At 42.9% G+C, this 23,006-nt stretch overlaps 1 protein-coding gene across 5 annotated transcripts in view; it reads right to left on the reverse strand.

The window, feature by feature from the left end:
• Positions 1-4,305: 4,305 nt before the first annotated feature.
• Positions 4,306-23,006, reverse strand: part of LOC106569207 (solute carrier family 12 member 7) — a 43,977-nt gene continuing 25,276 nt past the window's right edge. For 4 of the 5 annotated variants that reach the window (XM_014140329.2, XM_014140330.2, XM_045694139.1 and 1 more), the window contains 20 exons: positions 22,601-22,842; positions 22,131-22,342; positions 21,311-21,478; positions 20,992-21,090; positions 20,779-20,836; positions 19,546-19,720; positions 19,296-19,414; positions 19,018-19,116; positions 18,150-18,269; positions 14,988-15,092; positions 14,515-14,683; positions 13,346-13,541; positions 11,754-11,923; positions 11,475-11,606; positions 11,240-11,347; positions 10,773-10,907; positions 9,771-9,946; positions 9,390-9,404; positions 8,385-8,518; positions 4,306-8,081 (listed from right to left, as the gene is read on the reverse strand). In XM_014140329.2, the coding sequence (XP_013995804.1) occupies positions 7,990-8,081; positions 8,385-8,518; positions 9,390-9,404; positions 9,771-9,946; positions 10,773-10,907; positions 11,240-11,347; positions 11,475-11,606; positions 11,754-11,923; positions 13,346-13,541; positions 14,515-14,683; positions 14,988-15,092; positions 18,150-18,269; positions 19,018-19,116; positions 19,296-19,414; positions 19,546-19,720; positions 20,779-20,836; positions 20,992-21,090; positions 21,311-21,478; positions 22,131-22,342; positions 22,601-22,842 (2,724 nt within the window). In that variant the 3' untranslated portion in view covers positions 4,306-7,989. The remainder of the gene's footprint in view (positions 8,082-8,384; positions 8,519-9,389; positions 9,405-9,770; positions 9,947-10,772; positions 10,908-11,239; positions 11,348-11,474; positions 11,607-11,753; positions 11,924-13,345; positions 13,542-14,514; positions 14,684-14,987; positions 15,093-18,149; positions 18,270-19,017; positions 19,117-19,295; positions 19,415-19,545; positions 19,721-20,778; positions 20,837-20,991; positions 21,091-21,310; positions 21,479-22,130; positions 22,343-22,600; positions 22,843-23,006) is intronic. The other variant, XM_014140332.2, reaches the window with a different exon arrangement.

Consider the following 23,006-nt stretch of genomic DNA (forward strand, 5'->3'; position numbering starts at 1 on the left):
ATGATTACATACCCAAACCAACATGATTACATACCCAAACCAAAACCATTACATAGCCAAACCAAAACCATTTAATTCTGTAATAGAGAAACTAGTGGCATAGTCACGCACTGACAAAGAAAGTGAGCCGTGTTATGGAAAACCATTGCACTATAACAGAATACCATTGTAAGAACATTGTAAGAATCATACTGCCCCAAAGCTGCATTCACAGCTATCTGCATGTAACAACCTTTCCCTCGCCAAGAACACAGAAGAGGCTGGTTTCAGTGAAAATAGTTGGGTTGTTATCACCTACAATTAGTACGTGTCAGAATGATAATGGTTTTCTGGTAAAGGTTCCCTACTCTACATTTAAACTGTGGGGAATGCAGACATGATTGTTTCTCCCTGATGATTGGAGTTTACATGCTCTTCTAATCTCCTAAGGACAATACGGTACAAGGTCAGATCTTATCTTTCTTAGATAACTGATTTGTTGTTGTCATGTCAATGAAGATGTTCTGCTGAAACTTGCAAAGAGCATTTATTTCACTATAGAGACGGCATTGTACCATCATATAACTCTGTGCCATGTAATTCTTACAATATGTTTAAAAATGTATAACTCATCTGATTTATAGTATTTAATTCAAGGCCTAGATTCATTAACAGATATTACTCAGAGTTTAGCCTACTTATTTTTGGAACCACAAATACCACCCCTCTCCATTTTATTTTGGAGGGGGGGGGGTTCCTCTCATTAGGCTTTAAGGCTTGTGAGTAGTGACACCTGCATGAGGTATTATTTTCTAGCAGGAGCACCTGTCTCCTCAACCTCTGTATCCCCCCCTGCAATATAATGATCATTTGGCTGTTCTGTACCATGCTTTAACAAGCCAGGTCACAGAGCCTTTTCTTAATGAAGCCACTCAACAGAAATAATTTGTTATCAACAAGGTCTGGTGTCAGCCGACCTCCGACCCCTGGGGTTAAGTGTAGCGGCCAGGGCCTTAAGTTGAGACAAGACACAGCTAGCTAATGACACAGCAGTGTTATTGGCCTTGGTCAGCTATTGGCTGTCTCTCACAAGTTACAATCCCTGACCTGTAGAGTTAACCCATTACTCCGTTGGCAGATTGTGAATGAATTGTTGGCAATTAATGTTATCGCCAGTAGAGTAATCTGATAGAAAGATTGCAGTCACAGCATGCTTCTTTATCTTTTTGCTCCAAACAATCCCAGTTTGAATCTAGTAAACCCAACGGAATCTAAAGTAACACCCATTCCTCAGTCTGCACTGAGTGTACATTCTTCACATCACTTGCACCTTCGACAAGCATTTTGATGATAACTAAGCACTGAGAACATTATTTTACATCCCAGGGCTTAGTTGAATTCCACTCTCAGCAAGATGCAGCTGATACGTTATTAAAGCCTAAGTAATTTAGTTCTCTATCGAAACCTAGCGAACAACAACCTCTTTTTATTCATACAACAAAAATGTTCACATTCTTGATCTGAGATTCAGTATTCTGTCCTAGACACCAATAGAGATGTTACAAAGAGGCACTCAACAAGTTTAGTTAGATTGGCTAAATTTAGAACGAGGGTCAAATCAACTTTAATGTTAATGTCCCGCAAATTACTTAAAGTGATTTGGCTAGGGCACGCATGGCTCATGTGGCTGGTGGTGAAAGAGGCTCTGTGGAAGGGCAGGTGATATTCTTGTGCGATGTCATATTGTGCGATATCAGGCTGCAGGTCTGCATCCTCTCGGACAATTCACATGGTTCTAAATCTAACTGTTCGAGGCAGTGGAAAGGAATGGGAGTTTCAATGGGCAAGCAGGACACTGTCCATTCATTCACTGTTCATTTGATCTCCAGGGTCAAGGATTCCATTCACAGTGTACTCTTAATCGCCAATCTGCCCATGATGACAAACCTGTATGTTGTTGTTAAATTAAACTGTGGCTAAGAAAGGCACAAACCGTGGCTATCAAAAGCATCAGTATCTGTATATGAGACCACTATCATCCTTCTCACAGGTAGATAAAAAAAGCCTTTCCTTTTTATGTTGTAAGCCTATTCAACTCACAGTTTTATCATACTCGTTACAGTAGAATGAGTTTGAATTGGTAATTTCAGGCTTAAAAGTGGAGAGTGGATTAATATTTTCCCAATGCCTGCTTTGTTTCTGAGTCGGCTTACATGGTGAGTTTAGATCGGAGAAATGAGAAGTGAGACTTGCTTTCTTTAACATGATGGGAGGCCAGATCCCCTGCTGTGTCCCTACTGTTGTTATAGGTTGTTGACTGATTGCTTTGGTAACCGCGGTAATGGCTTACGTACTGAAAGTGGATTTTCCCCAAGAACAGCCTTAGTATTCACAGTGCTTGAAAAAAATTGAAATGTGACTTGTGTGGAATGCCATTTGTGGGATGTGACTGGGTTAGCTAGCAGCTTACAGAGGAGGGCTAAGTCAGGACAGTGCATGTAATTCTGATCTTTCAAACCATGGGTCAGCAATTGCCATTACCAATCTTAATCAATTGAATTAGTTCAATTCTGATTGAGCACAAGATGATTTCAAAGAAGCTTTCAAATATGTAGAAAATGAAGCCACAAAATGTACATTTGCCATGGACATTCTGCACACACACAGCCCCCCACCAATACACACTTTAGCCCCCAGTATTTGATACAATCTCTGGTAGTATCACAGTTTGTGTTAAACATATTTCAGTTGTAATCAATTTATGAGGTGTGATCTACTGTATGGTAAACAGCTAAACTCCATTTTCATTTCAGTCATTTAGCAGACGCTCTTATCCAGAGTGACATACAGGAGCAATGAGGGTTAAGTGCCTTGTTCAAGGGCCTCTTACAGTTTTTTCATCTAGTCATAGTCGGCCTGGGGATTCAAATTAGCAACCTTACAGTTTCTGGCCAAACACTCTTAACCACTAGGCTACTCCACACTGTCTTAAGTGTCCTCCTGCATACAATAATGCCTTACCATAATGCCTGTAGGGAAATGTCTATAATGTGAGTGAGAAAAACAATTTCCATAGAGGGTTGCCTCCTCCACCCCCATGTCTCTGAAACAACCTCTTATAGACTGGGCTCTGGGATTGGGGTGTGTACAATGGTTAAAAATGGGACCCATTATTTTAGAATTCTGTCAGGCTTTGAACAGGTTGATATCTGTGGGGTACCCAGGGTGACACTGAGCTGAAAGGGCCACAGTCTGCTCTCTTTAGTCACAGACCATCAAACATCCAGGAGAGGAGAGGTGGGGCATGGATTTGGGATGGGGGCTTCCTACATTAAATGTTTCAAGATAACAACAGTGAAACTACGTCTTGGCAAAGTACATACAAAAGCTGAACAGTTTGATAACTGGGTAACTGTTTTGAGTGTGACATAAAGCTCTCCAATGTAACTGTATAATCTCAAAACCCACGTCACCCTTCTGTAACCCCAATACTAAATCAGTTTGTTCAGTTCAGTTCTCATAGCATTATTTCTCTAAGGATGCTAAAAGCAGCCTGTGAACAAAAACAGAGGTTTCCCCTTCCCCAGTCAGACTCTAAAAAGAGAACGAGACATGTAGTACAAGGCTCTAGTAGTCCCAGGGAAATCTGGCTGATATGGTACAGCATGGTACAACACCCCCATCATGCCATTTATAAGTGGGCCAAGTACATGGAAAATAATTGAAAAACATCCTGTGATAATAGTTAACCCATAAAGGGAAACAAAACATCATTTCCTAATTTGTCTGGTTTGCTCACGCATCACGGCACACCTGTATTTGAAAACTGTCTGTGAGGGAGGAAACTTTTAGTAAGGGCTTCTCTGACAAGTAATGGGTGGCTGTACTGTCCTAATTGGGAAAACACTAATCACAAACAACATTAACATCAATAAACATGGCTCACTTGAATTAAATTCTCATGTGCTTTGGGATACAAATGCATGTTGTTAGAGGCATTAAACTTATTTCTAGAACATTAGTTAGCATTGTGTCTGTGACCCTTTAGTTTGGAAGGACTTACATAAGTTGGTTTAACACAGTAGCTGTTTGTGCTGGGCTGTTGGGACAGTTTCAGAGGTTGTTAGGCGTTGATTCCCAGCCACATGATAATAATCCTTGCTAGTGGAAAGCACCCAAGCAGCAAATAAGACAGTATCATGGGAAATGTCATAGGATATGCTTCAACAGTTACATGTTGGAAAGTGTTTTCAAATGTATATCATGATGTTTTTATGGTAGGCTATGATAGTGGATGTTGGATAAAAGTAAAAACTTAGAGCGCAGTACAGTTTTCCAGTCCCAATTTAATAAAAGCCTTTCAATTGCTACTGATAACGGACTGGTCCAGTTTAGTTCTCACTGTCACGAGTGCTAAACCTTTGCAAGTTATTGACAGTGGGAAGTTTTCACATTATTCTGATTGCCAACAAGACCTCTCCAGTAAAATATTTGGAGCCATTTTTCTATTGTAAGCAATGTCCTCTGCTGGACAAACCCAGAAACATAAAAACAAGAACTTGGTACAACTTCCATATGGCCCCAGTCGTTTTTCAGATTATATTCACATTATTCACACAGTCTCTTAAATATGTAGGCTATAGCTTGTTTATTCCTAAACAGTTATGGTCACTTATAGATACAATGACAGCTGTGGAATCACACGTTATGAAATGGTAAGGACAACTTCCAGCAAATTCATTCATTTTCTCAAACTCCAACAGTCAAGTTTCAGCAAATTCATACATTTTCTCAAACTCCAACAGTCAAGTCTTCTCAAACAGTCTATTTTCTCAATACAATTTTTTTTAAAAGGGAGAAAAAATATATAAAGAGTTACAGAAGATGAAAGGAAACAGTAAATATTATGCTACCTACTGATTGTTGATGTAGAGGGAAAACCATACTTACATTTCTCATTTTAGTTTTCATTAAACACTTACTATGGACGAGTAAATGAGTCTTAAGAGTTTACTTAGAGATATCAGATATTACATATTCTATACTATTATGATATGCTGTTAACTTTAAATTGAAATACATTAACTCAGTCTTTCATTAATTCAAAATATCTTTGGCACATCTGAACCTATAGGGCTCGTATCAGTACACATCATATGAGGAGAATCAGCTGACATGTTTGTACTTTATCTCCCAGTGTATTTCTATAAGGTGGATTACAGAATATAATAGGACAGCAATATGCAATACCGTCAAATAAATCTATAGTTTAATATAAAATAGTGCAAAACAATCTTTGCATTCATCTACCATCTGTCTTAAATGATGGATTTAGACACCATGTCATAGAGCAGGTCATAGTCGTATAGTTCTTGCATATTCAGCTAACACTTATTGTTAAAAACAACATCAGCTAAATCTTAGTGACAAATAACATACAGTATGTCTTGCATCATTTCATATGGTGCAGACCGCAGACACATACAGGCTCCCTCAAAACACACTATAACCTCACGAGATTGGATTCAAACAACCATATAGGTAGGTACTGTAGACAGCATAAGCATTGGTGGAGAGTACAACAATGTCGACCCCATAGTCCTATGTTTACCTGCAATACTCAATGGGGACATAAATAAACGTTTACAGTATCCCACGGGAAACACATGAATTCACATCCAACATCTGTTGACAGAGTGCAGACAGTCACAGTACATTAAATAAATCAATACAAGAAACATGAATGATCTCAATATCGACACACAATGGCTGCTTTCCTATTTAAGTGTACATGTACTGTTGGAATCTGGCGTTGTGCTGCTACACAGTTGGTGAGCACAGTACACAGCAACACAGACAATTAAATAAGGTACTATGTTTCCTAGTACACTGTGATATGTAAACAGCAGAAGTAGTCAGTCACCCGATTTAGTGAATTGAAAAAGGAATCAATAATGGCATACAGTGCAGTAGGTCTAATGTTGCACTAGACAACACACACATGTCATGCTATGCAGCAAAATGTGACATGACATGGATACTATGTCACTCGGTTATACACATTTCAGTATAACCCAATGTAATGTACAGTTCATTCCCCATATAACACCTAAATGATAGGTTGCCTCCCAAATTGCACTCTATTTCATATATAGTGCCTTACTTTTGACCAGAGCTGATACAGATGTAGGCTCTTAATTTGATGACTCTGTTGCAGGAGAACTTTCCTGCAATGCAGGAAATGTAAAATGTGTACTGTATTTAAGGTTTAAAAAGGCTTCTAAAGTTTGTAATTTACACTTTGAAATTTCAGACTTGATTTTCCCTTCTGAAAAATATATCAACCCCCACAAAAATGTCCATTAATTATACGCCACATAATAATTCACATTTCCTGTTGCTGCAGGACTATTTTCCTGCTGTAGCAAACTGGCTCAAATTAAGATCCCTCATCTGTAGGGCTCTGGTCAAAAGTAGTGCACTAAATAGGGAATAGGGTGCCATTTAGGATGCAACCATAGACATTCGAGGGTCAGAATGTACAGTTTGACTTCTGTTCTGCCTCATCTCTGACACAGAATCCAAACCATAAAGGACTGTCATTTGATTAGATCAAATAAAGCCTGGTAATTATCTTAATGTACAGTATATTAAGTTTGGTCACCACAATGGACCACACAAATCTCAAGAGCTTTGCTTTGGTGAGAACTATTTCAAATACATAACTATTGTGCATAGCATATTCATATCTCCTGGCTATGGCTTTATTTTAAAGCTGTTTTATCAAGTATTTACACAGACATTCTATGGGAAAAAATGTAATTACATAACAGTTACTTAATAATTACCTTAAATAGTACTGTAAAATAAAACATAACCAATATAATTTAGTGTAACAAAACTACATATTTGTATTGTGGCCTCCCTATGCCATTGTGTATTTCATCAAATTGAGATGAAAATACTGTATTCCTATAATAGAAAATTGTGCTCAAACAAATCTCAATAAGTGAAATTTGTGAGGACATTTAATCATTTCATAATTCATTATGTTTTGCACAAATGGCTCATATACACAACTGGATACTGAAGCGATTCACGGAAAATGGCTCGCTCAAGGGCACAACTGCAGTAGGCTGCTCAACCTGGGATTTAAACACCTGTCTACCATCTGAACTTAAAAGCTACATCCCATATCAGCAAAAGGCTAGACCAGGGGTTCCCAAACCTTTTCATTCCGGCATTGGGGAACATCCTGCACGCGTGCCAAGTCTATTTCTATGGGCAAAAGCTAAAAACCATTAGCTGCCATGGGCTAGTTGATCTGGACATTTATGACAAGTTATAAATAGCTCTCTAAGGTATGCAATGACAAAAGGAAAACTACCCAATGCATTACTACTACCCAAATTGCAACTTGGGCATTCTACTATTACAACTTTCATGAGTAAGTACTATTACAACTTTCAAGAGTAAGTTGAAAGCCGGACAGAGTGGGGGGCTATGTCAACAGAGACACCCTCTGATGACATAGCTCAGGGCACATAGCTCAGGGCACATAGCTCAGGGCACACCCCCCCCCCTCCCCCTCCGCTGACTCCTCGCTCGCCCAATTTGGGAATCACTGGACTAAACCATACTGCATTAGTGCCCTGAGCTATGTCATCAGAGGACGTCTCTATCTAATCTAACATCATTACTCATGCACTTTGTTCTACTGAAACAACTCTCCTATTCATAACAACTGACTTGGAAAACCTGAAAGGAATATGACAAGAAATAAAAAGGGAGGATGATCCAGAGTGCCCTCTGATGTCCTCCACCAGTCAGCAGCGGTGTGTGCTCAGCCTGCTCTAAGAGTGGAGGTAGCCCCCTACTGTCCTCCCATACTGTAGGGGGCGCCCAGCTCCTCTCCTGGCACTGTGGCAGAGGCTGAGGCCCAGCCACTTGGCTGGCCGGCCACACCGGAGGCTCTGAGGCTGCACCATGCCCGCCCTGTGTCTGCTGGCGCTAAGAATAGATGGTGATCACCTCCCTGCCTCCGCCACGCACCAGCAGCACCCGGTCCAGCCCATCCATAAGCACCTCCAGGAACTCCATGTCTATAGGCCATGGGGTAAAGGAGAAACAACTGCAGTCTGGATATAGAGATTGACGTGGAAGAGTACTAATGGCACCTATGGTACAGTCATTTGAAATGTCAAAAGTAAAAATAATGAGGGCAATAACCTAAAATTGTCTGGAATTTCATTCAGCTGGGGATGCCCCAAACTACTTTATGGTGTCCAAAACAGCGTATAGCTTCCATCCATGTCAGTCTATATTACTGTAAGATGATACTGACAAATGAAGTGGACACTCAGTTGTCCAGTTCAGAGTATACTAGTGGTTTAAAAAAAGGATACAATTCTCATCTCCTCCCTTGTTTTTGGGCGGCCCAGGCATGTTCAGCAGCACCAGCTGAGCTCCTTGGGACTTGTTGACCACAACCTCGTTCAACTTGACCGCGGTGTGCATCCTACGCACGTTAGACTGGTTCCTATGAGAGTACAGGTTGAAGTCAGCAAAAACAATTCTTACATGTCTTCTACTTGGGCTGTGTCCCAAATGGCACCCTATTCCTTTTATAATGCATTACTGTTGGCCAGAGCCGTATGAGCCCAATGGGCCCTGTCAAAAGTAGTGTATTGGTTGCCATTTGAGACAACCTTAGACTATGCCTTATATCCTACTACAGGATGCTATTATAAACATGATATCACACCTGTCATAAGCATTCATGATAAGTGACTTGACGGCGTCATGACTCAAATTTAATCACACGCTTACCAAGAATTGACAGTAAGCCAATTAGCTACCCTAAGTCATTGTATATTGAATGCCTCAATAGACATGCTACGGTATAGACATACCATATAATATATTGTTCTGACAGTGTTCATGATTGACTTTGTCAGGAGTTATGTCATGTTGATACAACAGAAGCATAGAGATCAGGTTCATGTCATGGTTACAGTAGCATTGTATCAGTAGGCTTAAGAAACATCTACTTCATGAATATTGTAGGTAGAAGTAATTGCATGATAGAAGAACTTTGATGATTTGCCTTTAGTAATAATATCACGCCTCACTAACTGATACATCAAGGCATATATGTTATATATATAATATCCTTATGATTATAGCAAACAGTCTCGGCAAGTTAGGCAAGGTCATGCATGCAGAGAGAACGCTATCCTTTCCATGCAGATCAACTGCGAGGAGGAGGAGGAGAGAAGTGAAGAAAGACTTCACACAACCCTCGCTTCTCCAATAAAAACTGTAAGGTCATGACATGGAAAGGATCACACACACATGCAGGCACACACACACACCATCACACAGTTGAGACAAAGGGAAACTTGACTTACAGACTCTCCCACTCGCTAGAAGGGAGGAAACAAAACATATATAAAAGGTTAATCACATTCTTTCATAGACAAATAGGGACAACTGGGCATCAATGATGGATTACAGACTGATGCCAGGTTATTCACTATATAACATCCTAAGAACAAAGACTAGTTCAAGTAATGGTACATGACACACTCTCTATTTCAAATAACAGTAGCTATTGTAGCTATGATTTAGTATCTGTGCAGTAGACAGGTGCATCTATGGAATTCCCAGTGCCATAATAAGGCCAGTACAGAACAGCACGGCTTGGCTAGACTGAGTAGTGTGAAAGGGCTACTTCTGGTCCCACAGGGTGCTGCAGTGTGAGCCTGGAGCCTCTAGGGGGAGATACCTACGGTTTCATATTAAACAGGTCCTTCACGCCCACGTTGGGTTCACTGCGGTTACGGTTCCTCTCGGTGATCAGCTTGTCTTTGGTCCAGGTCATGTGGACGCGGTGGTCGGGCGTGGCGGTAGCGTTGTCGTTGAGGTTGCCGTGCGACTTAGTGCCCAGCTTAGTGATCAGCTGAGCCTGGGGAATAACAACACTGGTTTTACTACAGACCCAGGCAGCATGCTAAACAAAGTGGTGCCTCCCATCAGACAGGATCAGCAGGCCGGCACAACTGTAGAATGGAGATTATCCTTGTTTTGCATTACCGACAAGAATGATAATGTTACTCCTAACAAAAGATCCACAATGTATTAGGGATGATATTCTCATTGTTGCATTGCTTCATTTGTCTCCTCCACGGAAAAATTAATGAAATACATTTCAATGCCTCAACATGAAAATAACAAAGTGACTTAAAAACAATGCATTACATAGGAACAAAACTAAGTGTACTACAGCAAACAATAATAAAACATATTGCAAATAAATTGTAGTGAAGTTGAAAATTGTAAATAAGTTGAAGGGTTGGGGTTGGCAGTTTTCTAAAACGCTCTAAGTTCTTAGTTCTAAAAAGATCTAAGTCTAATAGCTGCTACAAAGCCGATAACTCTCAGGTAAGTTAATCGAGGTGTGCGGTGACAATGACGCGGAGAGGGCCACAGCAATAGAGATCCTATAATTCAGTTCAATTTAATTATTTTGTCACAGACATATTCACTCAGAGCAATGCTTCCCAGCACTGCTTCCAGAAACACATACAGCATTGGAGTACGCTGCTACTGGAACATCTCTGTCATTCCTTAAGAGTTCCTCAAGAATTCACAAATCACAGCAATTTTTGGGGTATTTAATAGCTGCGGCTCTGTCCATGTCAGATACAGGTATGAGGATGGGCTAGAGGGTGGCGAGGGAGAGGGAGATGCTTATGGGATGTTTATGGGACATCACATGGCTGCTTGGCTACCTCCTCATCCTCCCGCATGTCCCTGGAAATGGCCAGGCTTGGGACCTGTAGTGTGTTTGGGGCCTTTAGTGTCTCCACCACTGATGACTTCTTCCTCTTGATGGAGATACGCGACTCATCTGTGATGCTCTGAATCTGAAGCCCAACCCAATGCGAGCCCAGAACATCCAACACAGCAGCAAGAAATCAGGACAGGCCAAAATGTCACAACAGTCGGCCAATATTACGAGCCCCACACGACAAGGAAGTAAATAACTACTGAAACAGGAAGGGCCACAGATATAATCTGTCCCGTGCGTGAAGTGCAATCGCTGTCTTTGTTTTAACCACTTTGCATAGGCCTACAGTTAACATTCAAAGCAGTGATCATGTGTTTGCATGTCAATATAAATGATGCTTTATTCACTATTGAACCACCTGGTTATAGTGACAGAGTTAGAGCCAGACAGTGTAGAGCACCACGTTACCTCTCTCTCCCTCTCGTTCCTGGACAGCTGCATCTGTTTCAGCATCTGAGAGCGCTGCTCCATCACCAGGGTCTTCTCATAGGTGAAGGCTGCAATGTCACTATCGTGCTGAGGACAGAAATACAAAGCAATATGAAGAATTTGGCACAATATTTTGGGCAAAACCCTGACAAACTGTTTCTTATTGATCCTATATAACACGTATGATTGAGTGAGTGTGAGTGCAGCTGCTTACCATCTCCACCACCTCCACTACAGCATTGAGACGGAGGTGGTAAAGGAACATCTGCAGGTCCTTCTTCATCTGAATACTGTTGTCATCCATCTGAGCCACGGTGAAGATACGCATCTTACACTTCCTCCACACCTGGGACAGAGAAGGAAATTGTTTAATGACCCCCTGCAATTCACTTTGTGAAAATCTGGCCTCCATTAGAAAGCAGTTTATTTATTATTATATATTTTTTTACAAAGCAACAGTACCCATGGGTATATGGTGCCCCTGTCACAGTACCTTGTGTTGGCGCAGTAAGAAAGGCAGCAGCATGAGAAGACCTCCATCATGGACGATCCACCACACATCTATAGTGCCCTCCCCCAGACGGTCCTGATTGCTGGGGAACTTGTCAATGTTCTTAGCAACCAGCAGGGCCTGATGGGCTGACGTTGTCTCTCTCACCGTCTCTGTGGGATAAGGAACCCACATAACAAGAAACCCATACAATTAGGTCCCACAGTTTTGACAGACTCTGGTCAGGTCATTTGGTCAGGAAAAACACTTGACTCGACCATAAGACATTCACTTGCTTGATATTCTCGGAACACAAAACCAGATCTCACTCAAGGTACAATATATGGCCAAAAGTATGTGGAGTTTTGTGGACACCTGCTCATCGAACATCTCATTCCAAAATCATAGGCATTAATATTGAGTTGGTTGCCACTTTGGAACAGTGCTGGAACAGATTTTGGAACAGTGCTGCTGGGACTTGCTTCCATTCAGCCACAAGAGTATTAGTGAGGTCAGGCACTGATGTTGGACGATTAGGCCTGGCTCACAGTCGGCGTTCCAATTCATCCCAAAGGTGTTTGATGGGGTTGAGGTCAGGACTCTGTGTAGGCCAGTTAAGTTCTTCCACACCGATCTCGACAAACCATTTCAGTATGGACCTTGCTTTGTGCACAGGGGCATTGTCATGCTGAAACAGGAAGGGGCCTTCCCCAAACTGAACCATGAAAAACAGCCCCAGACCATTATTCCTCCTCAACCAAACTTTACAGTTGGCACTATGCATTCAGGCAGGTAGCGTTCTCCTGGCATCCTCCAAACCCAGATTCATCCGTCAGACTGCCAGATGGTGAAGCATGATTCATCACTCCAGAGAATGCGCTTCCACTGCTCCAGGGTACAATGGTGACGAGCTTTACACCACTCCAGCCGACACTTGGCATTGCACAGTGTGATCTTAGGCTTGTGTGCGGCTGCATTTGTGTGCGGCTGCATTTCATGAAGCTTCCGACGAACAGTTCTTATGACGTCGTTGCTTCCAAAGGCAGTTTGGAACTCGGTAGTGAGTGTTGCAACCGAGGACAGATGATTGCTACGCGCTTCAGCAATCGGCGGTCCTGTTCTGTGAGCTTGTGGGGCCTATCACTTCGCGGCTGAGCCGTTGTTGCTCCTAGATGTTTCCACTTCACAAAAACAGCACTTACAGTTGACCGGGAAAGCTTTAGCAGGGCAGATATTTGACGAACTGACTTGTTAGAAAGGTGGCATCCTATGATGATGCTGCGTTGAAAGTCACTGAGCTCTTCAGTATGGGCCATTCTAATGCCAATGTTTTTCAATGGAAATTGCATTGCTGTGTGCTCGATTTTATAAACCTGTCAGCAAAGGTTGTGGCTGAAATAATCCACTAATTTGAAGGGGTGTCCACATACTTATGGCCCTGTTGTGTAACTAGCTAGGTTAATTTTTCAAATGTCTGTGAATGTCTTCTGGAGAAACTACTTTAGTCAGACATACTTGATGATGCTACTAAAAGGTACTGTAGACTATTATAGTAAAGTAAGTATGTTAGAGTATAGTATGAAATGACTGCTGACCAATGAAGTTCTTCCAGGGGTAGGAGTCCTCAGCCTGTTTCCAGCCCCTTGGCCAGGCCATGAGGACGGCGTTGTGTTTCATGCCCCCCAGCCCTGCCGACTGGATCAGATGGGAGAAACCATCCCGCAGGTTAGAGGACACCACCACGTGGCAGAAACCTTTGGTACGCTCCGCGTGCATGGCCGACTTGACGTTCTGCACCAAGTGAAGAGGAACAACCAGAAGGAAAGAGAATGAAAGAGGAAAATGGATCAATGGATGACAGAGTGAATATAAATAGTTTCCATAAATACTATTTTTACACTTGCAAGACACTCATAGTAGATAAAACATTTTGATGCAAGTATACTACAGAAAGTATGCAGAAAGTATGAAGGAGGCTTTTTTGGAGTTGTAAGCTTTATGAATGCTTTCTAAACTTGGACATGAAGTCAAGAGTGAGTGACCAAAATCATGTTTTAACATGTGTGGCTAATAAATGGAAACATCTATATAGCTGACTGCAGGAATTTCTACAGAGCCATTGGCGTTTGGCCTCGCATAGCATTTTATTGACCTCTTTGTGCTTGAATTAGACCAGTCAGAATGTATCATTGACCATGGCTGGAGGGTAGCATAACAGAGCAAAAACGGAAAGGCAGCTTTCATCAGACTGTAATCTGGGATGAGGAAGAAGACAGAGCGTGAGGGAAACAGAGATAATGTATTTCTCTTCACCAGTTTAATTGTAAATTAATATTGTAACTTACTGAGTATATTATTCATCTCTAACGGTTTGCCTCTATGATATTTTATCACACCCATCTGACCTCCCAGCAGGTGGCAGAATTCTCTTTTATGGGAAAATGAATTGAGAACTCCATACCCCCCCAATGTGGTGACCGCACAGGAGTAAGAATGTCAGAGTCAGGGATAATATTACTTACACTAGCACTTGGCTTTATAAACTGCAGATGGAGTCTCTTTACTATCTGAGTGGGTGGCTAAATTACACCTGCTTCCAGCGAGCACAAAACACTAGTAATGCAGTTCTATTGATCATATTGGACAGGTCTGAGAATCAGTAGCCAAGGGTGAATCTGTTCCAACTGCGGCTATTCTGCACATCTCACCTTGTCTGAACACTGATTCTCTGCCACCCTGGTCATGTGATATTAGTGTCTCTCACCTGCTCTGCGCTCTTGGCCTCAGCCCCCAGGGTCATGTAGGTGCCCTCCAACACAGAACTGACAATGGTCAGACCTTTCCCTGCCTTCAGCTGGGTGGTAAAGGACAGCAGACGAGGGTGTTTCACCCCCAAGTCTGAATCCAGCTTCAGTAGCACCAGTAGCTGAGGCCTGGGGGGATAGATACAGTACAGTCAGTGTATGTTCAGATAAATAGACATCAAGGCAAGCCACTAAACTAGGTCATCAGGCAGGACAGCACTACACTGCAAACCTAAAGTACAGAAACATTAGACCAATGAAGGAGATATCATTCATGTGCGCACATTATGGGTCTCAAACGTCAAATAAATGTTCTTCATATTTAAAAAGTTAATGTACAATGTGTCTAAGTGGAAAATGACATAACTGAGTATGACTCTGGCCCTCAGGAGTCATCCTCACCCTATGCTCTACACTGCTCTCAGCCTCTCACCTCCAGTTCTTAGTGTGTGGCTGCACTTCCTCCAGGCGGATCAGAGCGTAGCGGGCAGCGTTCAGGGAGAGACCTCTGATCCCGTCTCCCCACTCCTTCTCTGCCCTGAGAAGAAAGAGATCAGAGAGAGGCTTAAAAAAGGCAGGAGCACTACACAAAACCTGTTAGGATTACAGAAATCTCACACATTTAGATACCAATGCCAATACACCAAACTGTAACCAAACTGTATAATTACAAAACACGGTCCAGAAAATGGGTTAAAGAAAGGCATGGACTCTACATAGAGATATAATACTGTGTTGTATTTAATTCCGTGGGGACATCTCCCTTAGAAAACAACATCTCCACGCCACTGATCCTCAACACTGGGGCTCCACAAGGGTGTATTCTCAGCCCTCTCCCGTACTCCCTGTTCACCCATGACTCCGTGGTCATGCACGCCTCCAACTTAATCATCAAGTTTGCTGACGACACTACAGTGGTAGGTTTGATTACCAACAACGACGAGACAGCCTACAGGGAGGAGGTGAGGGCTCTCAGAGTGTGGTGTCAGGAAAATAACCTCACACTCAACGTCAACAAAATGAAGGAGATGATCGTGGACTTCAGGAAACAGCAGAGGGAGCACCCCCCTATCCACATCAATGGGACATTAGTGGAGAAGGTGGAAAGTTTTAAGTTCCTCGGTGTACACATCACGGAAAAACTGAAATGGTCCACCCACACTGACAGCGTGGTGAAGAAAGCGCAACAGTACCTCTTCAACCTCAGGAGGCTGAAGAAATGTGGCTTGTCACCTAAAACCCTCACAAACTTTTACAGATGCACAATCGAGAGCATCCTGTCGGGCTGTATCACCGCCTGGTACGGCAACTGCACCGCCCTCAAGCGCAAGGCTCTCCAGAGGGTAGTGCGGTCTGCACAACGCATCACCGGGGGTACACTACCTGCCCTCCAGCACACCTACAGCACCCGATGTCACAGGAAGGCCAAAACGATCATCAAGGACATCAACCACACGAGCCACTGCCTGTTCACCCCGCTATCATCCAGAAGACGAGGTCAGTACAGGTGCATCAAACCTGGGACCGAGAGACTGAAAAACAGCTTCTATCTCAAGGCCATCAGACTGTTAAACAGCCATCACTAACATAGAGAGGCTGCTGCCAACATACAGACTCAAATCACTGGCCACTTTAATAAACTGATTTAATAAAGGTATCACTAGTCACTTTAAATAATGCCACTTTAATAATGTTTACATATCCTGCATTACTCATCTCTTATGTATATACTGTATTTTATACCATCTATTGCATCTTGCCTATGCCGCTCTGCCATCGCGCATCCATATATTTATATGTACATATTCTTACTCCATCGCCTTTCATTACTTGTTAAATATACTGCTCAAAAAAATAAAGGGAACACTTAAACAACACATCCTAGATCTGAATGAAAGAAATTATCTTATTAAATACTTTTTTCTTTACATAGTTGAATGTGCTGACAACAAAATCACACAAAAATAATCAATGGAAATCCAATTTATCAACCCATGGAGGTCTGGATTTGGAGTCACACTGAAAATTAAAGTGGAAAACCACACTACAGGCTGATCCAACGTTGATGTAATGTCCTTAAAACAAGTCAAAATGAGGCTCAGTAGTGTGTGTGGCCTCCACGTGCCTGTATGACCTCCCTACAACACCTGGGCATGCTCCTGATGAGGTGGCGGATGGTCTCCTGAGGGATCTCGTCCCAGACCTGGACTAAAGCATCCGCCAACTCCTGGACAGTCTGTGGTGCAACGTGGCGTTGGTGGATGGAGTGAGACATGATGTCCCAGATGTGCTCAATTGGATTCAGGTCTGGGGAACGGGCGGGCCAGTCCATAGCATCAATGCCTTCCTCTTGCAGGAACTGCTGACACACTCCAGCCACATGAGGTCTAGCATTGTCTTGCATTAGGAGGAACCCAGGGCCAACCGCACCAGCATATGGTCTCACAAGGGGTCTGAGGATCTCATCTCGGTACCTAATGGCAGTCAGGCTACCTCTGGCGAGCACATGGAGGGCTGTGCGGCCCCCCAAAGAAATGCCACCCCACACCATGACTGACCCACCACCAAACCGGTCATGCTGGAGGATGTTGGAGGCAGCAGAACGTTCTCCACGGCGTCTCCAGACTCTGTCACGTCTGTCAAGTACTCAGTGTGAACCTGCTTTCATCTGTGAAGAGCACAGGGCGCCAGTGGCGAATTTGCCAATCTTGGTGTTCTCTGGCAAATGCCAAACGTCCTTCACGGTGTTGGGCTGTAAGCACAACCCCCACCTGTGGACGTCAGGCCCTCATACCACCCTCATGGAGTCTGTTTCTGACCGTTTGAGCAGACACATGCACATTTGTGGCCTGCTGGAGGTCATTTTGCAGGGCTCTGGCAGTGCTTCTCCTGCCCTCCTTGCACAAAGGCGGAGGTAGCAGTCCTGCTGCTGGGTTGTTGCCCTCCTACGGCCTCCTCCACGTCTCCTGATGTACTGGCCTGTCTCCTGGTAGCGCCTCCATGCTCTGGACACTACGCTGACAGACACAGCAAACCTTCTTGCCACAGCTTGCATAGATGTGCCATCCTGGATGAGCTGCACTACCTGAGCCACTTGTGTGGGTTGTAGACTCCGTCTCATGCTACCACTAGAGTGAAAGCACCGCCAGCATTCAAAAGTGACCAAAACATCAGCCAGGAAGCATAGGAATTGAGAAGTGGTCTGTGGTCCCCACCTGCAGAACCAGTCCTTTATTGGGGGTGTCTTGCTAATTGCCTATAATTTCCACCTGTTGTCTATTCCATTTGCACAACAGCATGTGAAATTTATTGTCAATCAGTGTTGCTTTCTAAATGGACAGTTTGATTTCACAAAAGTGTGATTGACTTGGAGTTACATTGTGTTGTTTAAGTGTTCCCTTTATTTTTTTGAGCAGTGTATTACAGCACTGTCGGAACTAGAAGCACAAGCATTTCTCTACACTCACATTAACATCTGCTAACCATGTGTACATGACCAATAAAATTTGATTTGATTTGAGTGGGGACATTACTAATGTAATTACAGTAGTTTAATTAATGTTATTGAGCTGTTATTGGAAAACCAAAATCTTACCCTCTGTACTCAATGTACTTATAGATGCATCCAGCGATGGACATGGCTACCAGAGCATAGTACCAGGAGGAGATGAACATGAGGGAGACACACAGACTCATCCCCAGGAACGACAGCGTCCTGCAGGGACCAGAGAACAGGACAACAGCTTATTGAATGGGCTTATTGTTTGGATAGGCATTAGGTCAGTGTTACTACATCCTGATCTTGGGCATGTTTGAGCAGTGAAGGCTTTTGTTCTAGCCCAGCACTGACACACCTGATTTAACTAATCAAGTGTGTGATGATGTGGATTTATGCCCACTTGTCACGAACACTCACACTGTCTAATCTGCCATTGGTCTCTACATCCAAATAGCACTTTCTATTTCCCATGTGCATTTGCCATTTATTTCAAGAAGCATTATACTCAACACTGCACATGACTATATAATTATTTAGCTCCTTTGTTAGCAATAAGCCACTGTTTATAGTTCATTCCCAGTTCTGTAGGAAAATGTTTGTATGGAAAGGTCTTTTCGTATAATCGGTTCCTAACATAAATGCAGTGATTTATTTCTCTAGCTTACAAGAGTGAAACGCTGTTTCAGTGCACAGAATCATTGCAACACTCACGAGTTAGAGACTCTGTTTCACTCTGTTAATGCTTTCCTTTGTTCATACTTCCCATGTTGTGTTGGAGCACAGTGAGTCATGTCTTGTCTGTGTCATTTGAGTTGTGCGCCTTTTCGCACCACTATACTGTATGTTACTGAGTGATTAGTTGATTGGATGTGTTAGGTGTGTTAGTGCTGGGCTGTAACTTAATATTGGTCCAGAGTCTAAGATCCCTGAATTGACACTTTTGGCATGGAAAATATGAACTCACCAATGGTAGAACTTAAACCTGGGCCTCCAGTTGGGAGTGCGGAGCAGTGTCTGGACAGCACAGGCCAGGTTGACAAACAGGTAGCACATCAGGAAAAACCTGCAACCCAGCCCCACAGAGAAGATGAATAGAAGTGTCTTATAGGCTTCCAAAAGGACAATGAGCTAATACTGTACACAACAGACAGGATAAAACACTCCCATCCCATTACTATAGAGAGAAAGACACAAGCTCACATTTGCAGTATCGCCTAGAACACACATACTGAACACACTCACATTGAGAGAATGGGGGCAACAGCATCCAGTGACGCAATGAGGATTCCAATCTCACAGATCCCAGCGGTCATCAAGAGGGCCCAGGTAGGTTCCCCATTGGCTTTACCATGACCAAACACCTGGAGGAGGGGAGAGAGAGAGAGATGGAGAAGGAGAGAGAAAAATAAAGAGATAGAGAAACTAGCTGAAGTGTTTATGTTATTGAGATGCAATAGCAAGGGGCATAGCACAGTCTTTAGGACCTTCTTACCTGCAGAAAGGGGACAATCCCGTCACGTGCTATGGCCTGCAGCAGACGAGGGGCACCAGTAAGACTCTGCAGCCCTGCCCCACAGCAAGAGAAGAAGGAGCCAATCACGATCACCCATGGAGAAGGCCATGCCAGAGTTCCAATCACCAAGTTCTTCTTGACAGAGTCCCCAAATCTGTAGCGGAAACAGACACAGTTGAATGTTATACAAACACAGGTACTGTAACCCATAATGACAAAGTGAAAACATGTTTTTAGAAAGTTTTGCAAATTGATTGAAAATAAAATCTAATAACATAAGTATTCACACCCCTGAGTCAATACTTTATAGAAGCACCTTTGGCGGCGACTACAGCTGTCAGTCCTTTTGAGTAAGTCTCTAAGAGCTTTTCACACCTGGATTGTACAATATTTGCCCATTATTCTTTAGAACATTCTTCAAGCTCTGTCAAGTTGATTGTTGATCATTGCTAGACAGCAATTTTCATGTCAAGACGCTTTTTAAGTCAAAACTGTAACTACATTAGCATACCCATAACATGACCTCATGGTGAAATCCCTGAGCAGTTTCCTTCCTCTCAGGCAACTGAATTAGGAAAGACACTTGTATCTTTGTAGTGACTGGGTGTATTGATACACCATCGAAAGCCTAATTAATTACTTCACCATGCTCAAAGGCATATTCAGCGTCGGCTTTCTTTTCTTTTTACACATCTACTAATCAATGTGACACACACACTTAGTCCAAACATCCCTGATCTTTGTGGTTGAAACTGGGCTTGAAATCCACTACTTGATTGAGAGACATTACAGATAATTCTATATATGTGGTACAGAGATGGTCCATTCAACTTATTATGCAATTTGTTAAGCACATTTTTACTCCTGAACTTATTTAGGCTTGCCATAACAAAAGGGTTGAATAGTTATTGACTAAAGACTTTTCAGCTTTACATTTTTTATTGATTTAAAAAACGTTCTACAAACAAAATTCCACTTTGAGAGTATGGGGTATCGTGTGTAGATCAGTGCCAAAAATGTGGCTGTATCACAACAAAATGTGGAAAATGTCAAAAGGTGTAAATTCTTTCTGAAGGCACTGTATGAATGACACAAAGGTCTTTAATATACAAGTTATACACAGCAGGGATGGCTTCTGCATCAATGCTACTGTACAGAATGTCATAACAGCTAATGCCATGTCGTAAATAATAACTGTGGAATAGTAGTTACTTGTCTCTCAAAACGACACCCTCGATACAGGCCCCAAATAGCACAACACAGGTCATGTCTGGGATTTGGGGTTAAGAAAGAAATAGTGTTGTCAAAGTTAACAAATGCACAAGACATACCCTCTCCCACACTAAAACACACATGCCAGCACTCCATGCATGCACACCACTCCACACACGCGCATCATCATATCTATGGTTTCTCCAAGGATACAAATGAAAGAAGTGGTTGCTATGGCTAGGATGGTGCCGAAAGGAATAGACCTCTGGGCATCTCGGAGGTCTCCAGATCTGTTGGAGCCCGCCATGATTCCTGTGATTGAACACACATCGATTATTCAGAAGCTGAAATTCAGGAAATCACCAACATACTTAAATGTTGTCTCCGCAGCAGAAAACAACACCAAAACTAAAAACACCAAAGCGTAAGTTACAGTAACTCTTCCAAAGCATAAGTTACAGTAACACCCTTACAATCAGCGTGAGGAGCTACACGACGATATCTATGGTGACAATATGGCTACTATACCAACCTGTGACGGAGGGGAAGTAGATTCCCACCAGCAGAGTGAAGAAGGTGGAGATGTCGTTGAAGACGTAAGGCATGTAGATATCTCTGGAGTTATCCTGGGCTGGAACAGACGACTGCCTCTTCCTCTCTACCAACATCCCACTGGGCCCGTAGTCCCCCCACATGTTGTCTAACAGGGGACACAGAGGAGACGCATTATAGTAGACTATAATCTGAGTGTACAAACATTAAGGACACCTGCTCTTTCCATGACATAGACTGACCAGGTGAATCCAGGTGAAAGCTATGATCCCTTATTGATGTCACTTGTTAAATCCACTTCAATCAGTGTAGTTGAAGGGGAGGAGACATGTTAAAGAAGGATTTTTAAGCCTTGAAACAATTGAGACATGGATTGTGTATATGTGCCATTCAGAGGGTGACTGGGCAAGAGAAAATATTTCAGTCCCTTCGAATGGGGTATGGTAGTAGGTGCCAGGCGCACCAGTTTGTATCAGTAATGGTCCACCAACCAAAGGACATCCAGCCAACTTGACACAACTGTGGGAAGCATTGCACTCAAAATGGGCTAGCATCCCTGAGGAACACTTTTGACACCTTGTAAAATCCATACCCTGACTAATTTGACTTCCTTATTGAGCCCCAGGTTGATCAAACCAGATGACACGGCTATGATAAAATATGCCAATAATCATTTGGTAAGTGAGTAAGTAGTAAACAAGTAGTAGTAGTACCAATAAGTGTGCTCTGAAACAGAATCAGATAACTTTATTACCACGCAACAATTGTTTTCGAGAAATTTGTCTTGGTGCTCCACTGACCTTTGATGACCCCACTGAGCAGGCCTGGGATGCCCTGGATCTCAGTGACATTGTTCAGGGTGAAGTAATCATCACAGGTGGCGTTGAGGTGGCGGCTGTCACAGAACAGCTCCCACAGCTTAGTGGTGTACGTCACGTTCTTGATCACCTCTGTCTTCACACACTTCTCAAAGTTGTGGTTCTGCAAGGAACGGTTCCCCAGGAGACAGATTCTGTGGGAAATATATACATGTATTCATCAGGATATTTTCTAGTGTAAAGAACTAAGAATCTTTTCCTTTTGGCCACTGTAACCACTGTAAAGAGTCTATAAACATCTGTCTCACTGATATCAATGTGTGGTCACGTTAGAATTCAGCCCTATAAGATCAGATGACTGATGATTGTCCTTTACATTGTGAATATGAATCTGACCAGACAAACACAGTCACTAGCATCTCCTGTGCCCATAGATGAACTATCTAACTCACGGGAAGTCTGGTGGTTCTATGACGGTCTTGATTACTCCGGCGTAGATGGCCATGATGGAGAGCACCACACAGGCCAGGAAGACCAGGGCCAGCTTGTTGACATATTTGACGCCCACAAACACCACCAGAGCCATGAGAGCCAGGCAGCAAGTCCCGTACACACGCATGTTATTCAGCATGGCCTCCGCCTCGCCCTCCTTCTTCTCCGCCACAAACACTGCAGCGTTCGGCACGATGTACGTCTGGAACAAGAATAGGAGTAAGCTCGGACACTACCTTCATGAAACATTGTTTGGGCCAAGAGTTTTCCCGGCCCATGTGACATGTCCAGGAAAAAGTCTAAGCCATTGTTATAGGCTGTTACAAGGTACCAACTCCTGGAAGAGTCATGTGGTAATGAAAAACA

Source organism: Salmo salar, chromosome ssa14, assembly GCF_905237065.1.
Source record: "Salmo salar chromosome ssa14, Ssal_v3.1, whole genome shotgun sequence".
Taxonomy (NCBI): domain Eukaryota; kingdom Metazoa; phylum Chordata; class Actinopteri; order Salmoniformes; family Salmonidae; genus Salmo; species Salmo salar.